Below are 24,600 nucleotides of genomic sequence, written 5' to 3'. Positions count from 1 at the left end.
TTAAAAAATCTATGGCTGCCACATATAGCGATAGAAGTAAATTATTTTTGCAATTTTTTGTATTCCTTAACATCTAAATAAACATGAACAAAAGACTTGTTACTCTGATATAAATCTCTTTCTTCCTCTATTAATTACGATATCAAAAAAGTTTTTGATTACTTTAAGCAGTAACAGAACCCACAGACCGAGTTTACCTCCTAAGCAAAATTTTACGACAAATTCAATGAGGCCCAAAAGATGAGAATGATTTTTAAAGGGTTCAACTTTGGCGTGACAAATTTCCCCCTTCTCATTTCCTTACGACATATTGAGAAAAATGGTCTGAAGTTAATGCATGTAGCTGAGACAACTTCAATGATGTTAAAATGCAATAGGCCCCAGTCATAAGGTCTCTACATTCAGTGCTTCCACCAGCTGAAGCCAAAAGGTAAGGAAAATTCTGCCGCGGTTTGCCCCCATCAGGGTCCAGGGACAGCGTCCCGGTGGGGGTTCAGGGGACGAAGCCCCTGAAGAAATTGAAATGGGGTACTTTTAGAGGGTTGAAAAAGGCATTTGGGAGCCTGTTTGAAGAGATAGCCAACAACCCATACTAGTCTTGTTTGATTTCTTCACCAACATATCTTTCCATTGCTGGCAATGTTTAAAAGCAGGTTCCCCTTCCATTGCGACTATAATTAATTTGTAATCGCACCATTGATAGAAGGCAAACCTAGGAATAATGAATAGATATGTACGTTCACATTAGTTACCCAGCGTATACCCAAATTTTCCTCAATTTTTACGTCTGAATGTTGCATGTCCAAACCTTGGAACACCACTTCGAATTATTCTTGATTTTATTAGTTTTAGCACAAATTTCTTTCATCGCGGCCCTTATCTCGTTCCCGCGCCGTAGAATCTTCGCACTGATAATTTCTCTAGATCTACATCTGGACAATAAATTTGCAAAAAAGTTTCTTTCTGACAGTAATTTTCTGTATAAGATCACACGTCAATACACTTGATCAACGCGCAGATTTTCCAGCCGCGGCAACAATCCGAAGATAGACAGACGGAATGAGGGAATGACAGAAAGGAGGAAAGTGGCACAAAAAATTCGCCATAATTTGATCAATCTGCAGGTAAAAAATGTACTGCCGACCCCGCAATGAACGCATGGGGCATAGCGGAATAATGGCCGATTGCAGGAAATGCGCAATCTGGCAGGTTTCTATAAACATAAACTATTGCCGAGAGAATTACCATAAATATCCGTATCTTATACAAGACTATAGGAAGGCGAGTACGGATCTTTTGCTACGAAATTTCGGTAGTCCTACGCTATCGCACATTTTTACGGTGGGAGTTGATAATGACAGAGGAACAAGTACGGAACTAGCATAATGACAGAGGAACAAGTACGGAACTAGCAGAAAGTACAGATTTCCGTAAAAATACGGAAGAGTGGAAGCACGGTACATTAATACCTATTGAAACATAGCACAAAGGCTCAGTGGGCAAAGGTCTACTTCAGCCACCCCTTTCTGATAATTAAAAAAAATTAAATCATTTTCCTCCCATTATACCATGGCTACCTTACTGTTGACAATGGAGACATAGAGAACCTGGAGTGAACAAAATCCCACATAGACCGCTGGAGGGTCTGCCGTACAGGCCGTACTGTTTTTTATCTTTCATTTCCGCCTGACTTTAAAAGTTTTTTTTTCACTCCTCCATTAAAACAAAGACAGGGCCGATGAGCTTCTATTTAGCTCAAGGTGGAAACTCAAATAAATAAAACAGCACACAACAGCTACAACTTACAACTCTGACCAAATGTAGCGATGGTGACCTCACAGCTGACTGCCACCATAGACTGAATGAATTCCTTTTTTTGAAGCAAAGTGCCCAAGAGATTCTCCGACAACCGTTTCGACTCCTGTAAAGAAAAAAATCAATATAGAGATATAAGCATTTGATGAGTCAAAACTACTATAAAAGATGTGGCACAACTACTATAGAACAACAGTCTGATCTCCAAAATTACACAGCCTCATCTCTCTGCAAGTACAACACTTAACAGTGGACAACTGTAAAAGAGGATTCTGTTCAGATTTGCTTCTTCTATTATCTTTCAGTAGCTTTATACCAAGCCATCCTGAATTTGTTGATGACTCATGTCGTTAATTCACTGTATAATAAAAACAAAATTGGGCCAAGTACACACAAACAATATACTGCAATGTCCATAAACGTATGCTCTGATCCGTCTTTAAAAAAACCAACAACTTTATTTACATTCTATAACAGAAAAATAGTTGCTGGCCTTAGTTTGCTACTTTTTGAGATCACAATTATTTAAGATAATCAAATTTGGGTTCTTTTACATAATTTTTTATAAACATCTCAAAATACTGTGTCCTAGGGTGTAAAAATCAGGAATTAGAGTGTATGGTCTCCAACAGAAGCAATCAGTAAAAAAACACAACACCTTTTCTAGCATTGATTCGAGGACCTTGAAGAAAAGTCTGATGGCATTGGAGTAGCGGCAACATGGCACATAGATGTCCTTCTGCCCCATCAAGGTCTTGTACTTGTTGACAAACGCGTTCTGCAGAGCGAGGACTTGCTCCCTCACTAACTCAGTCGGGTCAGGCTTGCACCACTGGATCAAAAGACATACATCCATCACCATTATCGCCAGACCATGTTGAAGTTGAGTAAAGAGAAGCATATCCAGACAATAACGGCCATTTAGTGCTGGGAAAGGGCGAGACAGACAGAAATAATGGAGAGAAAGCAAAAGAACATTCAAAATTGTCCAAGGCGGTCATCTATTGTTGGTGAGAAAAATTGAAGTCTTGAACACTTAAGACTTCATGGACAGTGCCATTACACTGATTTTCAAAAAACCCTCTGTGTGTGCGTGCGTGAGCGTACAGGTGATTCTGTTGGACAAGTGGCTGTCAGAGCAGATTCGACTGTATAACACAAATCTAAGGATCATCATGTGAAACAGAATGATCACTATGTGTATGAACATGTGTGCGCCTAATGAGTATAGAAAATATACCTCGAGGATCAAGTAAGTTTATCTTGTCTCATCTCATCATATCTGAGGACGTACCTCCAACCACCAGCTTCATCAGACTACACAATGTAACAATAATCAAAGAGCTGAGCTGTAATTTGCATCAAGCCAGCGTGATAACACACAGATTACTTTGAGCAAAGAAAAATACATCGGCACAAATAACTATCATTCAGTGTAAGGATTACGCAAGAGAGGGCCAGAATAATTGAGAAACGGAAATAATAGGGACCTTCCGGTGGCACCCTCCGACCATCCATTGGGGTATTCAGGGCATTCAAACGTCATAAGATAAATATGGCACACACAAGTCTAAAGGCAATTCTCTCTCTATATATATATATAAATATATATACACAGTTTCTAGATGTGAGTAGGAAAGGAAGCACACAAACACAAGGGAAGTCATTCAAGTTCAAGGCTGGAAAAAAAATCATACAGGACACAGTGGTTGATTTTTTTTTTACGGGATAACGGGGGAAACTGCAAGTAGTAACTCTTCAACTATAAAACCTATCTCCTCTATACAGGTCTCAGCATATATGCAGTTAGCTGTAATCAATACCTGTTCAAGACAATCGCCCCTATATAAGCAACCACTTCCCACTTCACACACACACCCCCCTCCCCCCCTCTTTTTCTCTATCGATAACATATTGACACTGTCCGAGATGATCTCTTTCGGGGGGCTCTCGTGGTCTAGAAGTTAATGCGTTCGCCTCTCATTCAAAGGTCCCGGGTTTGAATCCGGGTAGCGGCCGAAAAATTTTCTTCTCTAAAATTGTCTCCTTTCACCTTCTTTCCTTCTCTCTTGCAATATTCTGTCTGCCTTCGTCGCCACTTTCTTCCCCCACCCCCTCCTTTGCCCCCTCCACTGGGCTCCTGACTCTTTCTGCAGTCTTTCTACTGCTAATCCTTGGCTCCTTACTGCTGTCTTTCAACCATACCCCTGATCTCCTGGTAGGAAAGATCTACTCCTAGTCTTCTCTGACAAGGGCGAAAAATCTTGGAGCTGCAAGTTGCGCACGTTAAAGATCCCTTGGTGGTCCAAAATCGATACGAGTAGGCTTCGGCCACCACCCAGGCAAAATTCAAAATTTCCTACCAATTGAAAATGGTTGGTGTGTCCCGCGCGCTCATATGACCTTATGCAGTTGCGAGCATCGTAAAACACTTACCAAAAAAGAGAGAGAGAGAGAGAGAGAGAGAGAGAGAGGGGGGGGGGGGGAGGGAGAGGGAGAGGGAAAGGGAGAGAGAGAGAGATCTCTTTTGTCCCGGACAATGGGTGGACATCTTGGACTGGTTCACCTGTATTTTTGTTTCTCCCTCTGATAGGACCGCATTCTTGATCTGTAACAGCTGTATTGTAACTCATTTACTCTAAAACTTATAATAGACCTGCATGTGAGCCTCAACCAGATTGTCTGAAAATTTTGCGCAACCCCCCCCCCCCAAAAAAAAAGCCTTTGTGGGTGTCATAAGGAAGGACATCCGAGTAACGAGCGACCACCCCAAAAAACACAATAAAAAAGAGACCTAACCCTAACCCTACCCCGAAAAGAACCTGCAACGGGCCTCATGTAAAAAGGCCAAAACAAGTCCTAAATGAAAAAAAAAAATTAAATTAAAAAACCACACCCTAAAACAAACAATAAGCATATAAAATCTAGATCTAGATTCTAGATCTATATATGGCTTACATCTACATTGCTATAGGGTTTGATACAATAACACAATAGAATTGGAATATGAATCCTCCATATAGATCTAGATCTAGTAATCTAAATAAATCTAGATCTAGATCTAGTAGAACAAGTGAATAGGAATAGGCCTTGAACTCGAAATCCGCATCCGATCCCGAACAGAGGGACTCAGCTGAGTCTAGATCTAGATCTAGATTCTAGATCTAGAGATCTAAATAAAAATAAATAATTCACGCACCTGATGAATTGCTTATTTTTACCAATATTAATATTACAGCACAACCTATGATAGGGTTTGACACAATAGAATTGGAATATGAATCCTCCATTGAGGTCTATAATGATCTATATAAATCTAGATCTAGATCTAGATTCTATTAGAACAAGAGAGTCGGACTTGATGAATGAATCAACACGATCTAAACAATTGAATTAGTCAACAAACGAAATTAAAAATGGCCGCTCGAGCACGAAACTGAAAGTAGATAATTTAGGTTGTCGTCCTTTTTCGTATTCGCATTTCTACTTAGGTTCCGACAATTATGTCGGAAACGCCGACGTCGGCAGTCAGCGGTGCACGCGTCGGCGGTCGGCACGAAAACGAAAGTGCCGACGGGAGAAAAAGGGGTCGCTGGCAGTCGGCCAGGCCTCGCACTACGCACATTGACTGATACAGGCGGGCCTAGCGATAGCATCGGCCGGTTCGCGGGTCGGGTCGTGATTGTCGGATTTCAGACGATTGTCGGCAAACATGCAGGTCTATTATAATCCCAGTTAGAGAATTAATTCTGTAAAAGAAAGACAACATTTCACTCAATAATCACTTACTTTAAAGATTTTTAGAAGACTCTTTGTAGGTTCTGCTTTCATAGGCTTCACTATAGACATGAACTGCTGCACAGTTGAAACAGCAGCCCTGTTTGGACAAAACAGTGAGAGATGATGAGGTGAAAAGAATAAAAAGTATGCATTATCATCATGCCCAATTTCATTTAACAACCCGAAACAATTCTAACTCTTTCTATACCAAGCCATTTTCACTGGGGATCAAGTGCTTTATTCCTGTTTGTAATCAGAAAAAAAATAACAATTCCGGACAATTTTTTCACAATAACCCAAAAGGGTTCTACAACAAAATGCAGGGAAATGATTTTCCTATCACACAGTACAAAGAAAAAAGTAATCTGAGCATAAAATGGTGGTTGATGCGAGTCTCAAGACTCTGAAGTGGAAGATGTTAAGAATCTGTTGAGACAGCCATGAAGCAATGGAACCACAGGCCAAATGCAGCTCAGGGTAACACAACAGTTATGGTTCTGGAATCTCATAAATTAAGAAAAAGAGGAGCAAAACCTACCAATCGAGGCAAAGAAACGTTTCACTTTGTTTTAGTAAGAGTTTTACGGCACTTGCAACACAATAAGGTCATATAAGTGCCGAAGATTAGAGGTGTTACAAGAGAGTAACGAACACAAAAAAGGAGGAGAGATCAGGACGATAGATGTTTGATAGGAAAGAAGGAGCAAACCACACCAGAGCACCCGCCAACCACCCACAAACATTTAACTTTAAAAGACATGATTCCTCCCCTAGGAGCACAGCACCCTACTTTGGGTTTGTCCCTAAGGCCACCATGATATGTGAGATAGTTCTGTAAGTGAGGCACCGTGGTGAAATCAGGCGCTTGTCAAAATAATGAAAGTAACTGGCATCTTTCTTTTCCTTGAGCAATTTTTATCAATTGGTTTTTTTTTGTCTTAACAGCTGTCCATATGTAAATTTGCAAAAGAAACAGAAGAAAAAAAAAGAAAACTTTTGTAACTTGGAAATTTGTTTTACAGCAAAAAACACGACAAAAAAAAACATAAAGAGACACACTTAGATGACACCAAATTACTACCTTGTGGGTATGACCACAACAAAATGAAAAAATGACAATATCAACCACCTACACAGACAGAAACAGACCCCGATCTTACGCATATGAACAGAACATTACAGATCAACTTCCACTTAAACAAAATAAAACCAGAAATTCCCTCAATGTGTGCTTTGTGAAAATACGCATATGAGACTGTGGATTATCACCTAAATGACATCAGAGCTACTCTTCTCCCTCCGAGACCTAACATTGACAACACACTCTATGGAACATTACTGCAGCTACAGCAAACCTGCACTTATCCTTACGTGGCATTGAACAGAACGGCAAGAGCCCAGCTGTTACTGGATCGATAACAACATTACCTTGTGGGGGTCATACTGCCTAGAGGAGAGCTTTGCTTATCCTTTTGACGGTCATTGTCAATGCTGAGTGCATCAAATCCACTGAGAAAGACAAAATGGAATTTATATAAGCACATCCTAATAAATAAGGCATTAATAAGCAGGCCATTTTGAGAGACAATTTTGAGTTTCAAATGCATGCACATAACTAAACATGAGAAGTGGTAATGGTGTTTTAGCTTTAGTTTTTGTAAGAGTTTAGCAGAACCTGCAGCACAATTAAGTCATATGTAAACCGAAGATTAGAAATATATTTGGGAGTAACATATGAAGAAAAGAAGGAGAGAAAAGGACAATAGCTGTTTGATTAGGAAAGAAGGAGCAAACCACACCAGTACACCTGACAACCACGTACTGGTAAAGACCAACATCAGTGTCAGCCCCCCGTTCTTGAAAATAGTCCTTCACGCATGACATTATGGCTATCCCCATACTGGCCTCACTGGGAACGGAGACCCCTGACGTGTGGAGTAAAGTAAATTCCAAAAGGAGGACTGAAGAAGATCTTTGCCACATGAGTGCTACTGGGATTTGGTTTTTTTTGTTTGTTTGGTTTTTTGTATTTTTTTTTATTTAAAAATTTAAAAATTTGTGGAAGTTGTATTTGCAAACAAAAAGGGCGTTAATAGACACAGCCAATATGGAGTTAAACTGAAAAGAAATACTTCGAATAATAACTATTCTTCTTGTGAAGTGACTAGTCTTACACCTACCTACAAACTCAGCAACAGCAAACCCAAAGGAGGGAGGGGTTTACAAAGTAAGGCAGAGAAAAAAAAAAAAATACTTTGTGCAAATTGGCTACAAGAAATAAGCATTCAGAGGAGCATGATCAGTACTGAGCCTTATAACACACTATGAAGAAAAAGGAGATCAAATAAGGAAGCCAACATTTTGCATGGCTTTTTTAAAAACAATTTTAATTTTTTTGAGTCTGCAAGAAGTATATCAGCAAAATGATGGTCAGTTAGTGTTGAGAAAAAAACCAGACAAGCAGACAAACCAGAAAAAAAAGGGAACGAAAATAGTAAGACATACATGTGGTTCCCTCAACCACCCACATTTAACTTTTACAAAACGCTTAAGAATTAAAGGCTTCTGCCAACGAATTGTTGATAGAAGAAAGTATAACAAGAAAGTAGGCTAAATTTAAGCAAACTTTTTTCGATTGAGAAAACGGGTGAACTGCATGAATTTGTTTAAAAAAACTGTTTTTATGCCCCCATTGACACAATTAGATCATTTTCGAGGTAGGCATCAACCCTGCCTGTCAGGGCCAACTAGACAAAGATGGATACAATGTCCCAGCAGAAGGACAAAGATACTCTAAATTGTCCCCATGAGGGAATCTAATCAGGTCTTTTGCAACAACGTAGGACTTAAACACCACACCACAGACGCCAGTTGACTTTGGAGATATTATGTTAAGCTCCAACTGTTGACAGGGGTGATGGAGACAGATGACAGAGTATTCCTTCCAAATCTTAAAAATGGGAAGAAATCAAAATGCAACAACCTTCTATCATAACAAACCTTGTGATATCAAGTGGCATCAGGTGCCAATCTCTCTCCAGAAAGAGCATTTCGTCAATGCCGCCTCCTTTCTTGTAGATAACGTCATATTCTGCACACAGCTGGTCTAACTGAAATGGACAAAAAACAGACAGCTCATTATCATGTGAGAAAAATGCTACTTTTTGTGTCTTTAGTCAACGTTTTTCAGACAAATCAACACAGAAATGTGTTTTTCCATGGAGATAAAAGGTGTTGAGCAAAACAACAAAAATCGTACCAAAATTTACTAACCGTTGGAAGAACACTAGTACTTTCAATATAATTAGTTTGACGAGCGCATGATTTCACCACGATGCCTCACATAAATCAGTGGTACACAGCACCCTAACAGATATCCCCAATAAATAACTTTCCCAGAAGGCAATCTAACCAAGTACCTTAATGTACCTGTGTGCCTATATATTTTAATTATATATGTGTGCAAACAGCCACAGAACTCACTGCATACCTGTAGGGTCTTTTTTCTGGCGATTAACTTTTTTTCATGTTTTGCAAAGCCTTTTAATTTCGCGATCTTAGTAATCCATTATCCTGTGTTCCAATACAGCTGCCTCCCTATCATTTAACTAATGACTTAAAATCGTGAGAGTCTTTTAAAATTATGACTTCAAGTAAATTAAGCTTTAATAATTACTTCACTCCCAATGTCTTTGTAAAAATGAAAAATACAGACAGGTACATACAAAACTTTCCCTCAGCAACACAATCCGCTATATACTTACATCTAATTGGCCGTCATTCGTGAGAAGTGTCTGGAAGTACGGTAGTGCAATCTTGTTCATATAAGAAACCTGCTGAATAAACATAAAACATGGAATTCAGCACACAAGTCATACAGAAAAGCACAAAAAAATTTTTTTTACTAATTAAATTATAAATAAAAACAATACAAAACTTTAGCTCACGTTCCAAGAGTATAAATTTTGTTTTTCGTGAGAGCAAACAGTTCTTGTTCTTGTTTCAGGAAGCAACATCCCTGCACTCCGGACATGTCCATTGATGCTCTGTTGCTTTCTCCAAAATGTTGCCGAGGGTCCTTCTACTGATTGTGCCAGTGCACATCTGGTTGAACGTTCTTCTGTTCTTTCCTGCAAGGATGCCAGATTTTCCACTTCCTTTTTTTATTCCCAAAAGCATCATCCTCTCCACGGCAGTACTGGCCTCTGCCTCCCTATCTTCCTCCTCAGTCAGTTGGCGAGAAAGACATTTCAGGATCTCGACCCTATCTGGTTGAACCGTATTGTCAACTAAGGTGGCCTGACCAGCCAATCTGTCGGCTTTTTCATTTCCCCTAACACCTGCATGGCCAGGGCAGAAAATCCATGTGAGCGATCGGAGAGCAAACAGAGGCACATGTAGAGAGAACAGGACGGTGAATGTAGAGGCACAGTGTGTGTGAGCGAGTGATATGCCATGTATATGACAGAGACGTGGTCTGTACATGACAGATATAGTCTGGTGGGAGAGATGACAGATATAGAGTCTGGTGGGAGAGGCACAGTGTGTGTGAGCGAGTGATATGGCGTGTATATGACAGAGACATGGTCTGCATATGACAGATATATGGTCTGGTGGGAGAGAGACAGCATGTGTGTGAGAGAGTGATATGGCATGTATATGACAGAGACGTGGTCTGTACATGACAGATATAGAGTCTGGTGGGAGAGAGACAGCATGTTTGTGAGAGAGTGATATGGCGTGTATATGACAGAGACGTGGTCTGTACATGACAGATATAGAGTCTGGTGGGAGAGAGACAGCATGTTTGTGAGCGAGTGATATGGCATGTATATGACAGAGACGTGGTCTGTATATGACAGATATAGAGTCTGGTGGGAGAGAGGCACAGTGTGTGTGAGCGAGTGATATGGCATGTATATGACAGAGACGTGGTCTGTACATGACAGATATAGAGTCTGGTGGGAGAGAGACAGCATGTTTGTGAGCGAGTGATATGGCATGTATATGACAGAGACGTGGTCTGTATATGACAGATATAGAGTCTGGTGGGAGAGAGGCACAGTGTGTGTGAGCGAGTGATATGGCATGTATATGACAGAGACGTGGTCTGTACATGACAGATATAGAGTCTGGTGGGAGAGAGACAGCATGTTTGTGAGCGAGTGATATGGCATGTATATGACAGAGACGTGGTCTGTATATGACAGATATATAGTCTGGTGGGAGAGAGACAGCATGTTTGTGAGAGAGTGATATGGCATGTATATGACAGAGACGTGGTCTGTATATGACAGATATAGAGTCTGTTGGGAGAGAGACAGCATGTTTGTGAGAGAGTGATATGGCATGTATATGACAGAGACGTGGTCTGCACATGACAGATATAGAGTCTGGTGGGAGAGAGACAGCATGTGTGTGAGAGAGTGATATGGCATGTATATGACAGAGATGTGGTCTGCATATGACAGATATATGGTCTGTTGGGAGAGAGACAGCATGTTTGTGAGAGAGAGATTGCCTTATGTGAGAGAGGCTGTATGTATGTCTGAGAGAGATATGGACTGTATATATTTGAGAAAGACAAATGTGAGAAAGACATAGACTGTTCATCAGAGAGACAGTATCATGTATGTGAGAGGTGTGGTCTGAATGTGAGAGAGATAGTAGGTATGCGAAGGAGACACTGTCAGTATGTGAGAGAGAGAGAGAGAGAGAGACATGGTATGTATGCGAGAGAGACACAAACCTATATGAGAGAGGTACATGGCCTGTATGTGAGATGTACAACGGGTATGCGAGAAACACTTTGCCCCTCAAGCTTCTGGAAATACCAACCTCTGACAGGGGCAAGTCAAAGTCAGATACCAGATGATCCAAAAGGACTGTGCTATCATCTGTTGCGGAAGAGGACTCAAAGCGAAATGAATCTGCAAAGAAATATGAAACAGTGATTTGGGGAAAAAGAAAATGAGACATGTGCATATTTCATTAGTTGTTTTGTTTTCATTAAGATTTTAGTTTTAGTAAGAGTTTCACGGCACTTGCAACACAATAAGGTCATATAAGTGCCGAAGAATAGATGTGTTACAAGAGAGTAACAAACACAAAAAAGGAGGGGAGATAAGGACGACAGATGTTTGATAGGAAAGAAGGAGGAAACCACACCAGAGCACCCGCCAACCACCCACTTCATTAAGATTTACCAGCCTACGAAACATAAATGAATCACCACAGTGTCACAGGAACAGAAAATATAATAAAGGAAGGACAGAAGAGAAAAACAATACTGCAGGGTAAACATCACACAAATGAGGGTGGTTCTCCATGGACAACATTTCACCACTGGAAAAACTGTACCTCATCCTGTCATGCAGTGGGTCTATTTATTATCCCCAACCAGCTGTGAATGAATGTGTTTTAGTTTTAGTAAGAGTTTTACAGCACTTGCAACACAATAAGGTCACATAAGTGCCGAAGATAAGAGGTGTTACAAGAGAGTAACAAACATAAAAAAGGAGGAGAGATCAGAACGAAAGATATTTGATAGGAAAGAAAGAGCAAACCACACCAGAGCACCCGCCAACCACCCACAAAGAATGTGTGCATACTTTTTGAGACGACATAAATACAACATGGTGGTTACATACAATGCAGCAGACTGATGATTTGAAATACAAGAAAGCATGATTTCTGCAGTATAAACTTCATTTAACTAAAAGCAGAACTCCTGAGACGGTAGATGTAACGCCCCTTTCAACAAGGTCACTTACGAGGCGATTCACCTCTAATAGGACTAAATTAAGCACAGTGTAAATAAATAGTCCACACGATACCCGGAAGAACATGACTTGCGCAAAAACAAAATGCTCGTTATCTATTTTCACAGAAGGAAATCCCATCACAATTGAGTGATAACCTCGACTCTTCAAAACCGAGAGCTTCATTTCCGATTAATTAACTACTTTATCATCTGCAGAGAAGTTTGAAGTTCAAATTCAAGGTAAACCGCCACCACAACAGCTACATCTCTTCCTAACTTGCACGAGTCCATCTAACCAGATCAACAGTCAAGTCTGATAACAAATGCGCATTTGTAGAACCCTTCCACAAAAATTGCCCCTCAACCTGATAGTGAACAGGGAACCAAATCCATTGCCTTTGAGACAAAATACCTTGTGTCAGCATTGTGTACAACTCGAATAAAAGCTCTTGTTTCATGAACTGTATAATCATTGTAAAATGGGACATACCGTATGGTGAATGCAGGAGAAAGGACGGTGTCTGTCGAAGAACAAACTCTAAAGCACACACCAACAGTTGAAAATTCGGAAACAGCTCCTTCACCTCTTTGAGAAGATAATCTGAAAAGTGACCAATAACAATAATATAATTTCTTTTGATAAAGAGCAAGTGGGAAGTTTCTCCCACTGTTTGTTACAACAAAGAAAGGGGTGCCGCCGAATTCCTATAGATTAGATAGAACTTTTAAATTTTAACTTTAAAAATTTCTTTTATTTTATTGTATATTTTAGTATCTAATTTTTTCTTCTTTTCTTCGGGGGCGGGGCGGCGCTAACCTGCTGAGGAGGCAACATCTTTCTATTCTTCGTATTTGAAATCATGGCAGACACATTATTTTTTAAGTTTAGTTTTAGTAATGTTTTACTGCACTCACAACTGTATAAGGTCATATGAGCGCCAGAAGATTAGAGGTGTTACAAGAGAGTAACAAGCATAAAAAAGAAGAAGGGGAGGTAAGGACGATAGATGTTTGATAGGAAAGAAACAAACCACACCAGAGCACCCGCCAACTACCCACACACAATTTTTTGTAAGGATAAAATGCACAAAAACGGAAAGACAAAAAGATTTGTTGTAAGTAATCCATCAACATGTGCTCTCCTGCACCGAACCCTGCAGGCAGATGTTGAAAGGGTCACCAGAAGACGCACTGTGCCTGGACAGCGTGTTGTAATTCTAACACTGGGGCTTTTTTACATCAAGATGAAAACAGAATGCTTTCCTGACCTAACCACTTTCACTTCATTAGCAATGAAGAGAAGTGAACAATAGTCACAATTCTTCCATTTATGCCCTCGTTCTGATCAACTATTCAACTTTGGTAGTTGTTCCAATAAGTTTTAGTTTCGTGAGAATTTTACTGCACTTGCAACACAAATTGGTCATAAAATATAAGAGCCAAAGTTTAAAAGAGTTACTAGGAAGTAACATACATTTTAAAAAATGAGAGAAAAGGATGACAGATGTCGGATCGAAAAGAAAGAGCACCTGCCAACCACCCACTTGTTCCATTATACCTGAAAATATCATTGTTTTTATCAGTTTAGTACCAGTTGCATACTTAAAACAGTCATACATGGAAAGAATAGCAGTAGTCCTCAGTATTTGTCTGTCAATAACGCTGTTTTTTCACCACAATGTCTCCAATTACAGTCGAACCTGCCATGATGGCCACCTCTGTACAAACGGCCACTTTCCATTTCCCCCCTTGCGTTTTTACTACATCATTTCACTGTGTAAAACGCCTTCCTGTCCAATGCGGCCACGGCCACTTCATTTTAACACATAACCCCTATCACACCAAACAATAACACCTGTCTTTGATGGCCACCTTAGTGACTCCATTACGTTTTGTCATAAATTGTGCATTGGCCCCTGGTGTTGTAGGTGAGCCGTCACAATCTAATCACCTGTCGATGTTGTTAGGTAGTCCCTCCAACCAATCATGTTGCGTTGGTCCCACCCACTGCTGACCAAAAGGTAACAAATTTTCAGCTGCTGACAAGGTAATCGTGTGATCCCTCAAAACCCATAAGCCACACCCAAAACTCATACACAAATCGTAAGTGAGATGAGTGGTCACTGTTTACCCAGTCTGTAAAAAGGTAACAACGAACATAAACGTGAACTTGCGACAGAAGCGCCGCTCGTTTTCCGGGTCGAGTGGTGGCGACCCATGTGTTTGTTTTAACATGGCACTCTGACTTACTCGTCTCACACATTTCGTTTTATTGTCACCCTTGCACAAAATAAGCAACTAAACATAAAAAAGCAAACAAAAAACAAACCAACGAAAACAGCAACAACAACAGTATCAACAATACTGCAACCTTCGGTTTGCTTTCTTCATCTTGATCAGTCCTGCCTGAGACGGACACCTGTCTTATACGGACACTTTTCTCCTAGACAATGGGTGGCTGTCTTACACAGGTTCGACTGCTTATATCTTCTCAAATAAACCGAAACTGTTATTCTTAAACCTTGTGTCGACTTATAATAGAAATTCATTAACTCCACAATCTGTAAAGGACTGAGAACTATGGAAAATGGTACTTACGTTTTGCCAGCAAGAAAAGCACCCAGCATTGTTTTCTGCGAAAGGAAACTCCCTCTGTCTCAGGTATAGGTGGCAGTACATATTCTCTGTGGACAGTTTGAGTGTTAGAAAAAGAAGAAAAACAAAAATAACAAACATCTCGTTCGGGCAATTTTTTACACCTCGGTTCTTTACCAACTTTTTTTTTTTTTAAATATATAATTCGGCAGATAACAAACAAGGCTATCTTGTCACACAATAATTTCCCCAAATAGTGAGGCAAAAATAATATTTCAAAGAAGGGTGTTTCATTTTCAAAAACATTGCAAAGACCCTTAATCGTAAGATAATGAAAAGAATAACATTACTCTGAATGAACGAACTCTCAACTCTTCATTGGCCCATCATCAAAGGTGGCAAGTTAAAGACAAAAAAGGGTCAAAGAACAAAGCGTTCAGCGAAGGAAAATAAAGCTACATCTTACTCGTCTCCACTCCTGCCTTCATTCCGGAATACACTGGAGCACATGCGTCTGAGGATTTAAAAAAAAAATTTAATTTAATGAAATACACAAATTTACACATCAGTAGTTATTTTCAAAACACTTCATCAGGATGATCATCGGCTTACTCTGTACTTTCCACAAACTAAACTATCATGATTGTCAGCTTAATCTTTCTAAAGTTGGGTAAAAAATAGATTCCAGCTACAGCCTTGTACAAATTTGGGGAGCAATGAAAAAGTTTCTAGCTACAGCCCTGAACAAATGATCTAGCAGCAGTGCAATGGAAAAAGGTGATCAATCTCATTGAAATAGTAAGCTGTGAACAGTGAAGTATGTACTACAAAAAAAATCCAAGTCCTAACTCTCCTACACAACAGACTACTTTTTTGTGTGAACATTTTACTTCTTCTGACACATAATACTGAACATAGATGCAGTACACAGACTGCCACAGTCTAAACTGCAGTCTGGGACCTAAAAATCAGAGTTTGTGGGGGAATTGGGAGTCTCCACAACCCAAGTAGATTCTTACCATAATACGAACCGATCATGGCAAATTTAATAAATGTATATAGATCTAATATTATATTGCACATAGATCTATAGACACATATAAAAATGAGCATTTTCACATCATTTACAAAAGGTCGAGTAAATATTGCAATTAAGCACAATTAAACGTGTATATTCACATCATTTCGATTGATTGCGTATGACCGATGAACATAGAAATAAAGAGGGGGAAAAAAACCCGGATTTCATGCAAATGCAATCAGGGTTCTTCCAGAGAAAAAAGAAACAATTTTATCAGAGAAGTTGGCATACCTGCAAACCAACCAGAAAAAAAATAAAAATTCAGAAAAAGAGCATGTCCTAGTGAGACATGAAAAATACTTACGTCTGGAATGTATTATGTAGGGCTGCCACAACGCAATAGTTTCTCTCTATAGAAATGAGGTAATTTGTCACAGAGTCAGCAGGAAGCAGTTTATCCTTCAGGATGTTGATCGTGTCAAAAAAGCTCTTGATACTGAGTAATAAAGAACAAAAAATAAATGTACTTTCTCTTTATCTATCACCTAGAGGATATATAGTTTACAATGGTGTTCAAAGATACATGTCCATAAGATTATTATTTATTAATGTTACATAACTTAGGTAACATTCATAAATTATAACCTTATGTACATGTACAACACATGACAATATCATGCACCATGCCAATCCAGACAATCTACATGCCATTGCTGTTCGCAACATGGTTTGAAAATCAACCAAAAATACAATACATGTGGAAAAGCCCAGCCCTGGAGACTGGAAGGAAATAGAACAAGAAACTAAATAGACTTCATACTTATACAACAATATTTCAGAAATGCCAATCTTCTTAATCATTTCCAGGGGCAGGCTGTGATAATGATCCTTTACCAGTCAGTCATGTGTAGGATGAGATGAAATTGAAAAAAAGTTAAAAAGGAGCAATACTAGAAAATAAAGAATATATATTTTCTGACACAGAAACAGACTTTTGTGCTCAGACCATCAAAAAAGTATTAAACATATGTTTTTTATATACTGGTTGGCAGCTATGAGAAAATAAAACAAGGAAGATATACAGAGGCTGATTATATATCTCAGTGGAAGTGATTTTCATATAAGAAGAATTAGTCACTTATTTAAATAACAACAAAGCTCTCATCATTAATAGTAGTAAAATTCAAGCAGTTAATACTGTCAGATTTACAGCTTTACCTAAAACACCAGGAGCCACAGAGTGAGAGTTGCATAGAACAATAAACAACGTCATTTTACAAAAACAAATTCTGCTAGTGTACAAATGGAAAAAAGAAAAAGTCTAAGACAAGAGATTCTAAAACTCACATGGACTTTCTTCCCGACAAGGAAACCCCAAATGCTATATTCACCCAAGCAATGTTTCATTGATAAAGGTCAGCATGAGCAACAGTAAATGTTGGAAGCGCTAAACACAAATCTAAAAGTTATTAGGACTTTTTACTGGGTTTGAGAACAAAATGCTGCTCTGTAAAAATTGAAGGAGAGTACAGTGGACAACAAATGTAAACATATCAAAAGCAGAATTAGGCAGAAATGTGTCCTCTTAGACAAACAAAGCTTCAAAACATAGAAGAAAGTCCAGGTCTCAAAGAAAATCATACCAAAAGACATGCCAGTGACAGTTTTAATTGCAGATTCAGAAAAGAAACTTCAATTGCTTCTAGATACTGTTGTGATGGAAAGTGAACGTAAACGCTTATTACTTAATGTGAAGATAATAGAAAGCATAGAGTAATATCAAAAGAAGCAGTAGATCTAAACCTCTCAGGGGGCTCTTGTGGCCTAGAGGTTAAGGTGTTTGCCTCTCATGCAAAGGTCCCCGGTTTGAATCCGGGTAGCAACAGAAAAAATGTTCTCTCTCTAAAATTGTCTCCTTTCACCTCCTTTCTTGCTCTCTAGCAATGTTCTGTCTGCTTTCATCTCCACTGAATTTCTGCTCCCACCCCCTCCTCTGGGCTCCTGACTCTTCTGCAGCCTTTCTACTGCTACTCCTAGCCGCCTTCTTACAGCTGTCTTTCAGCCACACCCCTGATCTTCCGGTAGGAAAGATCTACATCTACCCTTCTCAGACAAGGGCGAAAAATCTTAGAGGTCCCGTGACCAAGCTGCGCACGTTAAAGATCCCTTGGTGATCTAAAATCGATAAGTAGGCTTCGGCTGCCACCAGGGTGAAAACTCCAAATTTCTTATCAAATGAAAACGTTTAATGTGCAGTTGCATGTAAGGGGATAATTTCTGAACAATATACTTTTTGAATTTTTAAGATATCTTCAGTAGTTTTTGAGATATGGGTGATTTTGTAAGGCAGGGTACAGAAACAAAGTTTTGAGAAAAACGGCTTCATTTCCCCTTTGTTTTTCTGCTTCAAATTGATAGATCTACGCTTCGAGACGACCTGAAAACACATTCGCTACTCACAAACCAACTTTAAAAAGCAGCTAAGACAAAAGAACAGCTTTAAAACGTTTATATTACGTCTTCAAAACAAATTCACCACCACCTTGAGCAAGAATTTTCAAGAAATTAGATCTAGGTTTGTGCAGGGAAAAAATATGCGATACAATTTGCTCTCTAAAAAAACGAAAGGGTGTAGATGTGCAAAACTTCGTTTTATTTACATGTTCTATTCAAGCGCACTACTTGCCATTAGAGAGAGGAGAGAATGACCTATATTTCGGTGTGCATTGTGATTGGGTCTGCTTTATGAATGGACAGAAACCATCCACAATGTGTACTCGGAAAACCAATTTCCTCACACATATTTTTTGATTATGCAATACATTTCATGTTATAAAACATCTTTAAAAATGTATTTTAAAGTTTAAAAAAACCCAAGTCCTTGTAAATATCGATGTATTAATGGCTTTAGAATCTATCTTTAATGGAACTTAGTTTTTGTCAAAAATTCTATTTTTGACCTTTGAAGCCTGATATCTTGGTTCTAACAAATGCATTTTTTGGTACCTTTCACCAGGCACGCTCACATATAATAGTCTCACTTTTTAAACGTTTTTTTTTCTCATCTACCTCTTTCGGCAACTGTAATTTCAGCAGCAGACTGTATGCATTGTGCTTTCTCTTTGACATTACTAGCTTGCTTAATCTGCCAAACAGTCGCACAGAACAGACAAAAGAGTAGATGAGCACACTGTACTGTGCTCTGTGCTAGTCTGGAGAAGTGAGGAAGCCCAATGACAGGAAACTGTTAAAGCTGGACAATCATCAATGATAGTGAAAATAAAATAGAATAAGAGAAATGATCAATGTGGTTTCTCAGGAGACTTGAGAATTTCATGGACCAAAAACAAAAAACAAATGAGGAAGTAATGAAAGAGGCACAGGAAGACTGCTCACTAATGAGAACAATTAGAAAGCAACGAACGCTGTTTCAAGGACATTAGACTCGACATTATAAGGGCTTTGAACATCTAGCTCTCACTGGAAAGATAGAAGGCAAATGAGGTAGGCGCAGACCCAAAGAAACATACAGAAAACTTCAACAGAAGGATAAAAAGGAAACTCCCCAAGACCAATACAGGATTTTTTGGAGCATCCATTCGTGCGGAAAAATGAATGGAGAACCATGATCGCCGTGTCTGTTTCAGATCTGGCACTCTAAGACAATGAATACATTAACTATTTAGGCAGATTCACCTCAGTAAAAACCACAGCCCCCTCCCCCCCCAATCCACTGACACTTGCTCTCAGATTGCACCAGTTGAAGGGTAAGAAAAGTAATGGATTTAAGTCACCTGTAGGTCATTTAAGAAAGACAAATGAGTAAGGACAATTTCAAAAGACCATACATAACTATGATCTAAAGCCATCCAGTCATTTCATTGAAATGCTTTGTTGTGCAGTCTCCCCTGATGTGTGTCGTCATGTCATGCTAAGAACTCTATTTATGTGACTTTGAATCTTTTTTTCTGACCCCTTAAGTAGTCACTCACACAAAATTTATACAGAAAAGTTAGGTGAGTAGGAGTAAAAGCAATTCCATAAATCTTTATTTTGTTGCTGCTTGCAAAGAACAAGGTATATATGACCTTTCCAAGGAGTGAATTTATGGCTTTACAATATAATCCATACTCAGATCTAGATCGACCATGCTACAAAATGAAAAATCTGGACAGAAAGACTTACTTTATATCAGCCACTTGCAATATCTTGTTGACCGTCACAGAATGTGGTAACAAATGTTCGACAGCCTCGTTAAGGTCTTCTCGAAGATAAGGCATCCTGCAAAATGCAAAAAAAAAAAAAGAAAAAAAAAAGGAAGAAATGCATGAGAGCAAGTTAAACATGTAACTTGAAATGTAAAAAAAAAAAAAAATCAATCAATCAATCGTCTCACTCAGAAGGAAATTTTTGCATAAACAAATATATATATATATATATCTCCATGAAAAGTGAATGATCAAGGTTCCTTTTGTTCCCAACATTGTCTTCGTCCTCACCAACAGCAATGACTTTTTTTTAAATAGGTAAAACACAAGTGTAAAAACAGAGGAAAAACATGGCAGTTGACAAAAGATGTGACTTGTACCACCAACTGATTTGGCTAAGCACATACAAGGTTTGCTTTGTTATAATAAGGATAAGCAGCTAGTGTTTTCAGATTGTGGATTTTAGTCAAATGACTTTTATTCTAATCAGAATCTAATGACACAATACATTCATATTCAGGGTTCATGCAGAACATGCAGTCCTGGCAAGTTAGCAAAGAAACTGTCAGCTCAGATATTGAGATAGAATATACATAAGGACACCAAACATTGAAAAAAGGTAACGGCACACCACAAAAAGTAGATTTGTAGTTTAAAAGGACACTTAACGCTTTGAAAGAAAGCAAATACTTGGGGCCATTTTCTCCTTATTTTTACGTTTGACACCAAGAGACCCTGATTGCCTTCTTCAGTTGCAAATTCTAGTATCTTTATTCCTCTGCTTCTTATCAAGATAGCAGGGCTACCCATCCTCCTGCCTATGATTCAGTAATCAATCAATATAAAATTAGTAATCTTTCTTTAAAATTTGTAATATTAAGGCCATGGATATTCTTTTTCGCTGGGGTGTCAAGGACAGGGGTTGTAGGTTCAAGGATGAAAAAAGTTGTAACAAAAACAAAATTGTTGTATAAAATAAAACAGGTCTCAGCGGGCTCTTATCAAGTTACAAAAATCAAGGGGAGGGGTGTAGTGTAATAGAGTGGAACTGGGATTCAACGAAGTCGCCCGCCCTGACCTAAAATCTTGTTGAATCTGAGTGTTCGTTATAGCCAACATGAGGTTTTGTGTAGATACAGGCACTGAGCTAGTAATGTATAAAGAAGTAACAAGTAGTGCCAGAAATGCCTGTATATTATGAGCTGTGAAAAAAGGACAGATTCGTTCAAATGCACGCCTGTGTCATCTCGATTGTTTGCCAGAAAGTTGTGTTGCTGTGTAGAGCTCAGCAGACAGCAACTTTTGATTCCATAGACCAGCGCACAATTCATTACATAGATCTACGTCAAGACTAGCTTTTATAATTGAAATAATGATCAGTTGCCGAGGGTTAAAAAAAAGACAGACACGCTTGTATCTGCGACGTTCAACGCCCGGAACGCTAGTGCCGCGCCCCCCCCCCCTGCAACACACACACACAGTCACACATCCGCAGGCCGTCCATCCGACCCCGACACACGCCAGAGTAAACACGTGCGCGTGCCAAAAACGTATATTTTGTTGGTATGAAAAAAGGCAGCTGATTGGTCGCATGAATGATAGCTAAGTTTACAATGCAGGTGCAATGGATGGTTTCCGGGAATAGATAAAGTTCGTTCTGGGAGAAAAATGAGCGAAGCCACGTCTGCCGGGGCTGTTCACCCTGGAAGCAACCTCGTTGAATCCGAGCTCGCTGATTTCAGTGCTCTTTGAATCCAGGTCATTTTTATTGATTTTAAAGAAGAAAAAAAACGGGGAATCTCCGAGTTCTCGTTGTATCCGAGCTCGTTAAATCCGAGTGCCACTGTAGGCTGTCAGTGAGTGTCGACTCTTGCGAAAACAAATGAAACCGACGGGACAAATCACACAAGCCTTTGATCCGCATTGTCCATCACCACGATCCATTTTCCTTTTTAATGCTCTCATTTGGACTCGACAAAGCGCAGGAATTTGTTAACACCTTGTCAAACTGTTTGCCTTACTCCTGGCTTTGGTGCGACTGTCTTTCGAAGGGAAAAGTGGCACCAGACTGGGCAACTATTGTACAAAGGGTTCTGTGCACAGAGTGTGCAAGACAGCTACATGTGAAGTAGAATCTAGTGAGTAGACAGAAAGTCAGGGTCTGATTAATTTTCTTATATTGTGGGGGGGAATGAGGATGGGTTGGGGGTAGCTGAACCACGGAATCAGGGGTGTTATAATCATATTTTATAAAATTAAAACATATATTTTAATAATTAAACCAAATTCATTTATGATGGGTAGCTCTGAGAAAGACAGGTAATTTGTCTTTTGAAAAAGCAAAATCAATGAGCAAACTCTTAAGATAATCAATAATTTAAATGAAGAAGGCCTTATTTCATTCACTGTGTCATGACACAAATATTTTAGTAAAAGAAACAATATAATATACTTTTTAAGGCATTCTTATTGCGGTGTACAACAATAATGATCATAAATAAGTGCAGACTGATGTGTGTGCAACAACCCAACACAATTATAAGCGTACGTAAAGGAGAATACCTGACTTCCACAGAGGCCATAAACACAACACAGGCTATAGTCTCCATCTGTGACATCTGAGGAGAAATGAAATGAGAAAGTGGAGCTTTTTAATAAAACAAATTTTTAAAAATAAAAAATGCATACCTAGTCCATGAAACAGACACAGAATAGAAAAGTTATTATTTTGTATTCATCAAGTCAACAAAGGTGTCAAAAAATGCTTAGAAATAGAATTCTTCAATCAGAATTGAGAAAAATATGCAGAGAATAGAACAATTAATCTTGTTCACTGAACAGGCTTCTAAAAAAGAAAAAAAAATGGTCACCATAAAATTCAATTCCTTTAACTGTTGTAAAAATTGACAGGTCTTAGTTTTACCACAGACCTGGATCGATAACAACAACAGCTTACACAGACAGTTTCACTTGAGACAAGACAGAAAAAGAGGCCTGGGTCTTAATCATGATCTTAGTCCATCTCCAACTCACTATACCACATTTCTATAACTTCTCTTGTACACACCTACCCACACATAATTTTTTCCCCCTTCATTTCATTCTGTCTTCAATACACGGGTACAGCAATTAAGTCACACAGTTCAATCATGTCACACAAAATATAAAACAACAAACCAAAACTGCACAAATAGTTGACCAAGGTTACGGTGAATGAGCGAATAATCAACAGCAGCACAATCTCCTTACCTTGTGATCAGACAAATCTGCTTGGTCCACTGCCCTGAGGATTTTACCAGCTCGTCCTTCAACATCTCTCGGGACAACGAGTCGTGCACAAAACTGGTGCAGCGGATGGTCTTCACCAGATGCATAAACATCTGAGTAGTCTGAAACAATTTCTTCTTGAATTCTAGAGAAGAAAGATATTAACGTTAGAGATGTTAATTTTAGAAATGAAACAGCATAGACATCAATCAAGCGTATGATGGGGATATGAAACAGTTTGTTTATTTTTGGTAAGTGTTTTACGCCTCTCGCAGCTGCATAAGGTCGTATGAGCGCGCAGGAAACATTTAACATTTTCAGATGGAAGGAAATTTTGAATTTTGCCCCGGCGGTGGCCGAAGCCTACTCTTATCAATTTTAGACAACCAAGAGATCTTTAAGGTGCGCAACTTACACAAGGGACCTCCAAGATTTTTCACCCTTGTCCGAAAAGGCTAGGTGTAGATCTTTCCTACCAGAATATCAGGGGTGTAACTGAAGGACAGAGGTAAAGAAGGAGCCAAGGAGTAGCAGTAGATAGGATGCAGAAAGAGTCAGGAGCCGCGGGGGGGATGAGGGTGAGGGGCAGAGAAAAGGGCTCTGTACTGCATTTCACTGTAATTAAGGGCCAACAGTAATTTGATGTAATTGCAATTCCCAGTGGCTATGTTCACGGCGCCCTGAACTCAGTTTGCAGGCGCTGTTGAGGCTACGTTAACGGCACTCAAGCTTTTATTATTTATCGAGCGTCCACTGCCGGTTTAAGTAAGCCGGTAGACAGTGACGAGTATATATTTAATATTTTGGCCTGCTTCAATCGTTCCATCCTATATGAGATGAAGGAAATCGAAACATTGATCCTTGACCCATCGACCATTCGTCGTTTTACCTTACACTGAGCACGCCAGTGTAAGGGAAAACGGCGAATTCTCAATTACGCAACAACACATTAGGATATTATATGACAAAAAATGTAGACGCCTACCAAGAGATGTCTCAACTGCCCTATCTCGCGTCCGGGCGACACTTGGGCGCGACCTTGTGTTCACGCGTGATGGCCTGTGATACGAGTGGAAACAAACGTTCCAGCGCTCTCGAGTTGAAAGCGTACAATTTTGTCTGAGGGCAGTGTGTGTGTGTGTGTATGAGTG

General features: G+C 39.3%; 1 protein-coding gene across 1 annotated transcript in view; it reads right to left on the bottom strand.

The window, feature by feature from the left end:
* LOC101848233 (retinoblastoma-associated protein) overlaps window positions 1-24,600 on the bottom strand; it is a 46,640-nt gene that overhangs the window by 19,522 nt on the left and 2,518 nt on the right. The window contains exons 2-15 of the mRNA XM_005106350.3: window positions 23,432-23,594; window positions 22,745-22,800; window positions 20,160-20,255; window positions 16,339-16,470; window positions 15,420-15,467; window positions 14,957-15,042; window positions 12,849-12,959; window positions 11,434-11,525; window positions 9,360-9,431; window positions 8,596-8,705; window positions 7,024-7,104; window positions 5,605-5,692; window positions 2,474-2,647; window positions 1,807-1,921 (exon numbers count right to left, since the gene is read on the bottom strand). Of these exons, the coding sequence (XP_005106407.1) occupies window positions 1,807-1,921; window positions 2,474-2,647; window positions 5,605-5,692; window positions 7,024-7,104; window positions 8,596-8,705; window positions 9,360-9,431; window positions 11,434-11,525; window positions 12,849-12,959; window positions 14,957-15,042; window positions 15,420-15,467; window positions 16,339-16,470; window positions 20,160-20,255; window positions 22,745-22,800; window positions 23,432-23,594 (1,424 nt within the window). The remainder of the gene's footprint in view (window positions 1-1,806; window positions 1,922-2,473; window positions 2,648-5,604; window positions 5,693-7,023; window positions 7,105-8,595; window positions 8,706-9,359; window positions 9,432-11,433; window positions 11,526-12,848; window positions 12,960-14,956; window positions 15,043-15,419; window positions 15,468-16,338; window positions 16,471-20,159; window positions 20,256-22,744; window positions 22,801-23,431; window positions 23,595-24,600) is intronic.

Source organism: Aplysia californica, unplaced genomic scaffold (genome assembly GCF_000002075.1).
Source record: "Aplysia californica isolate F4 #8 unplaced genomic scaffold, AplCal3.0 scaffold00528, whole genome shotgun sequence".
Classification (NCBI taxonomy): Eukaryota; Metazoa; Mollusca; class Gastropoda; order Aplysiida; family Aplysiidae; genus Aplysia; species Aplysia californica.
The sequence above is the reverse complement of the archived record's forward strand: the minus strand, read 5'-3'. Positions and strand labels throughout refer to the sequence as shown.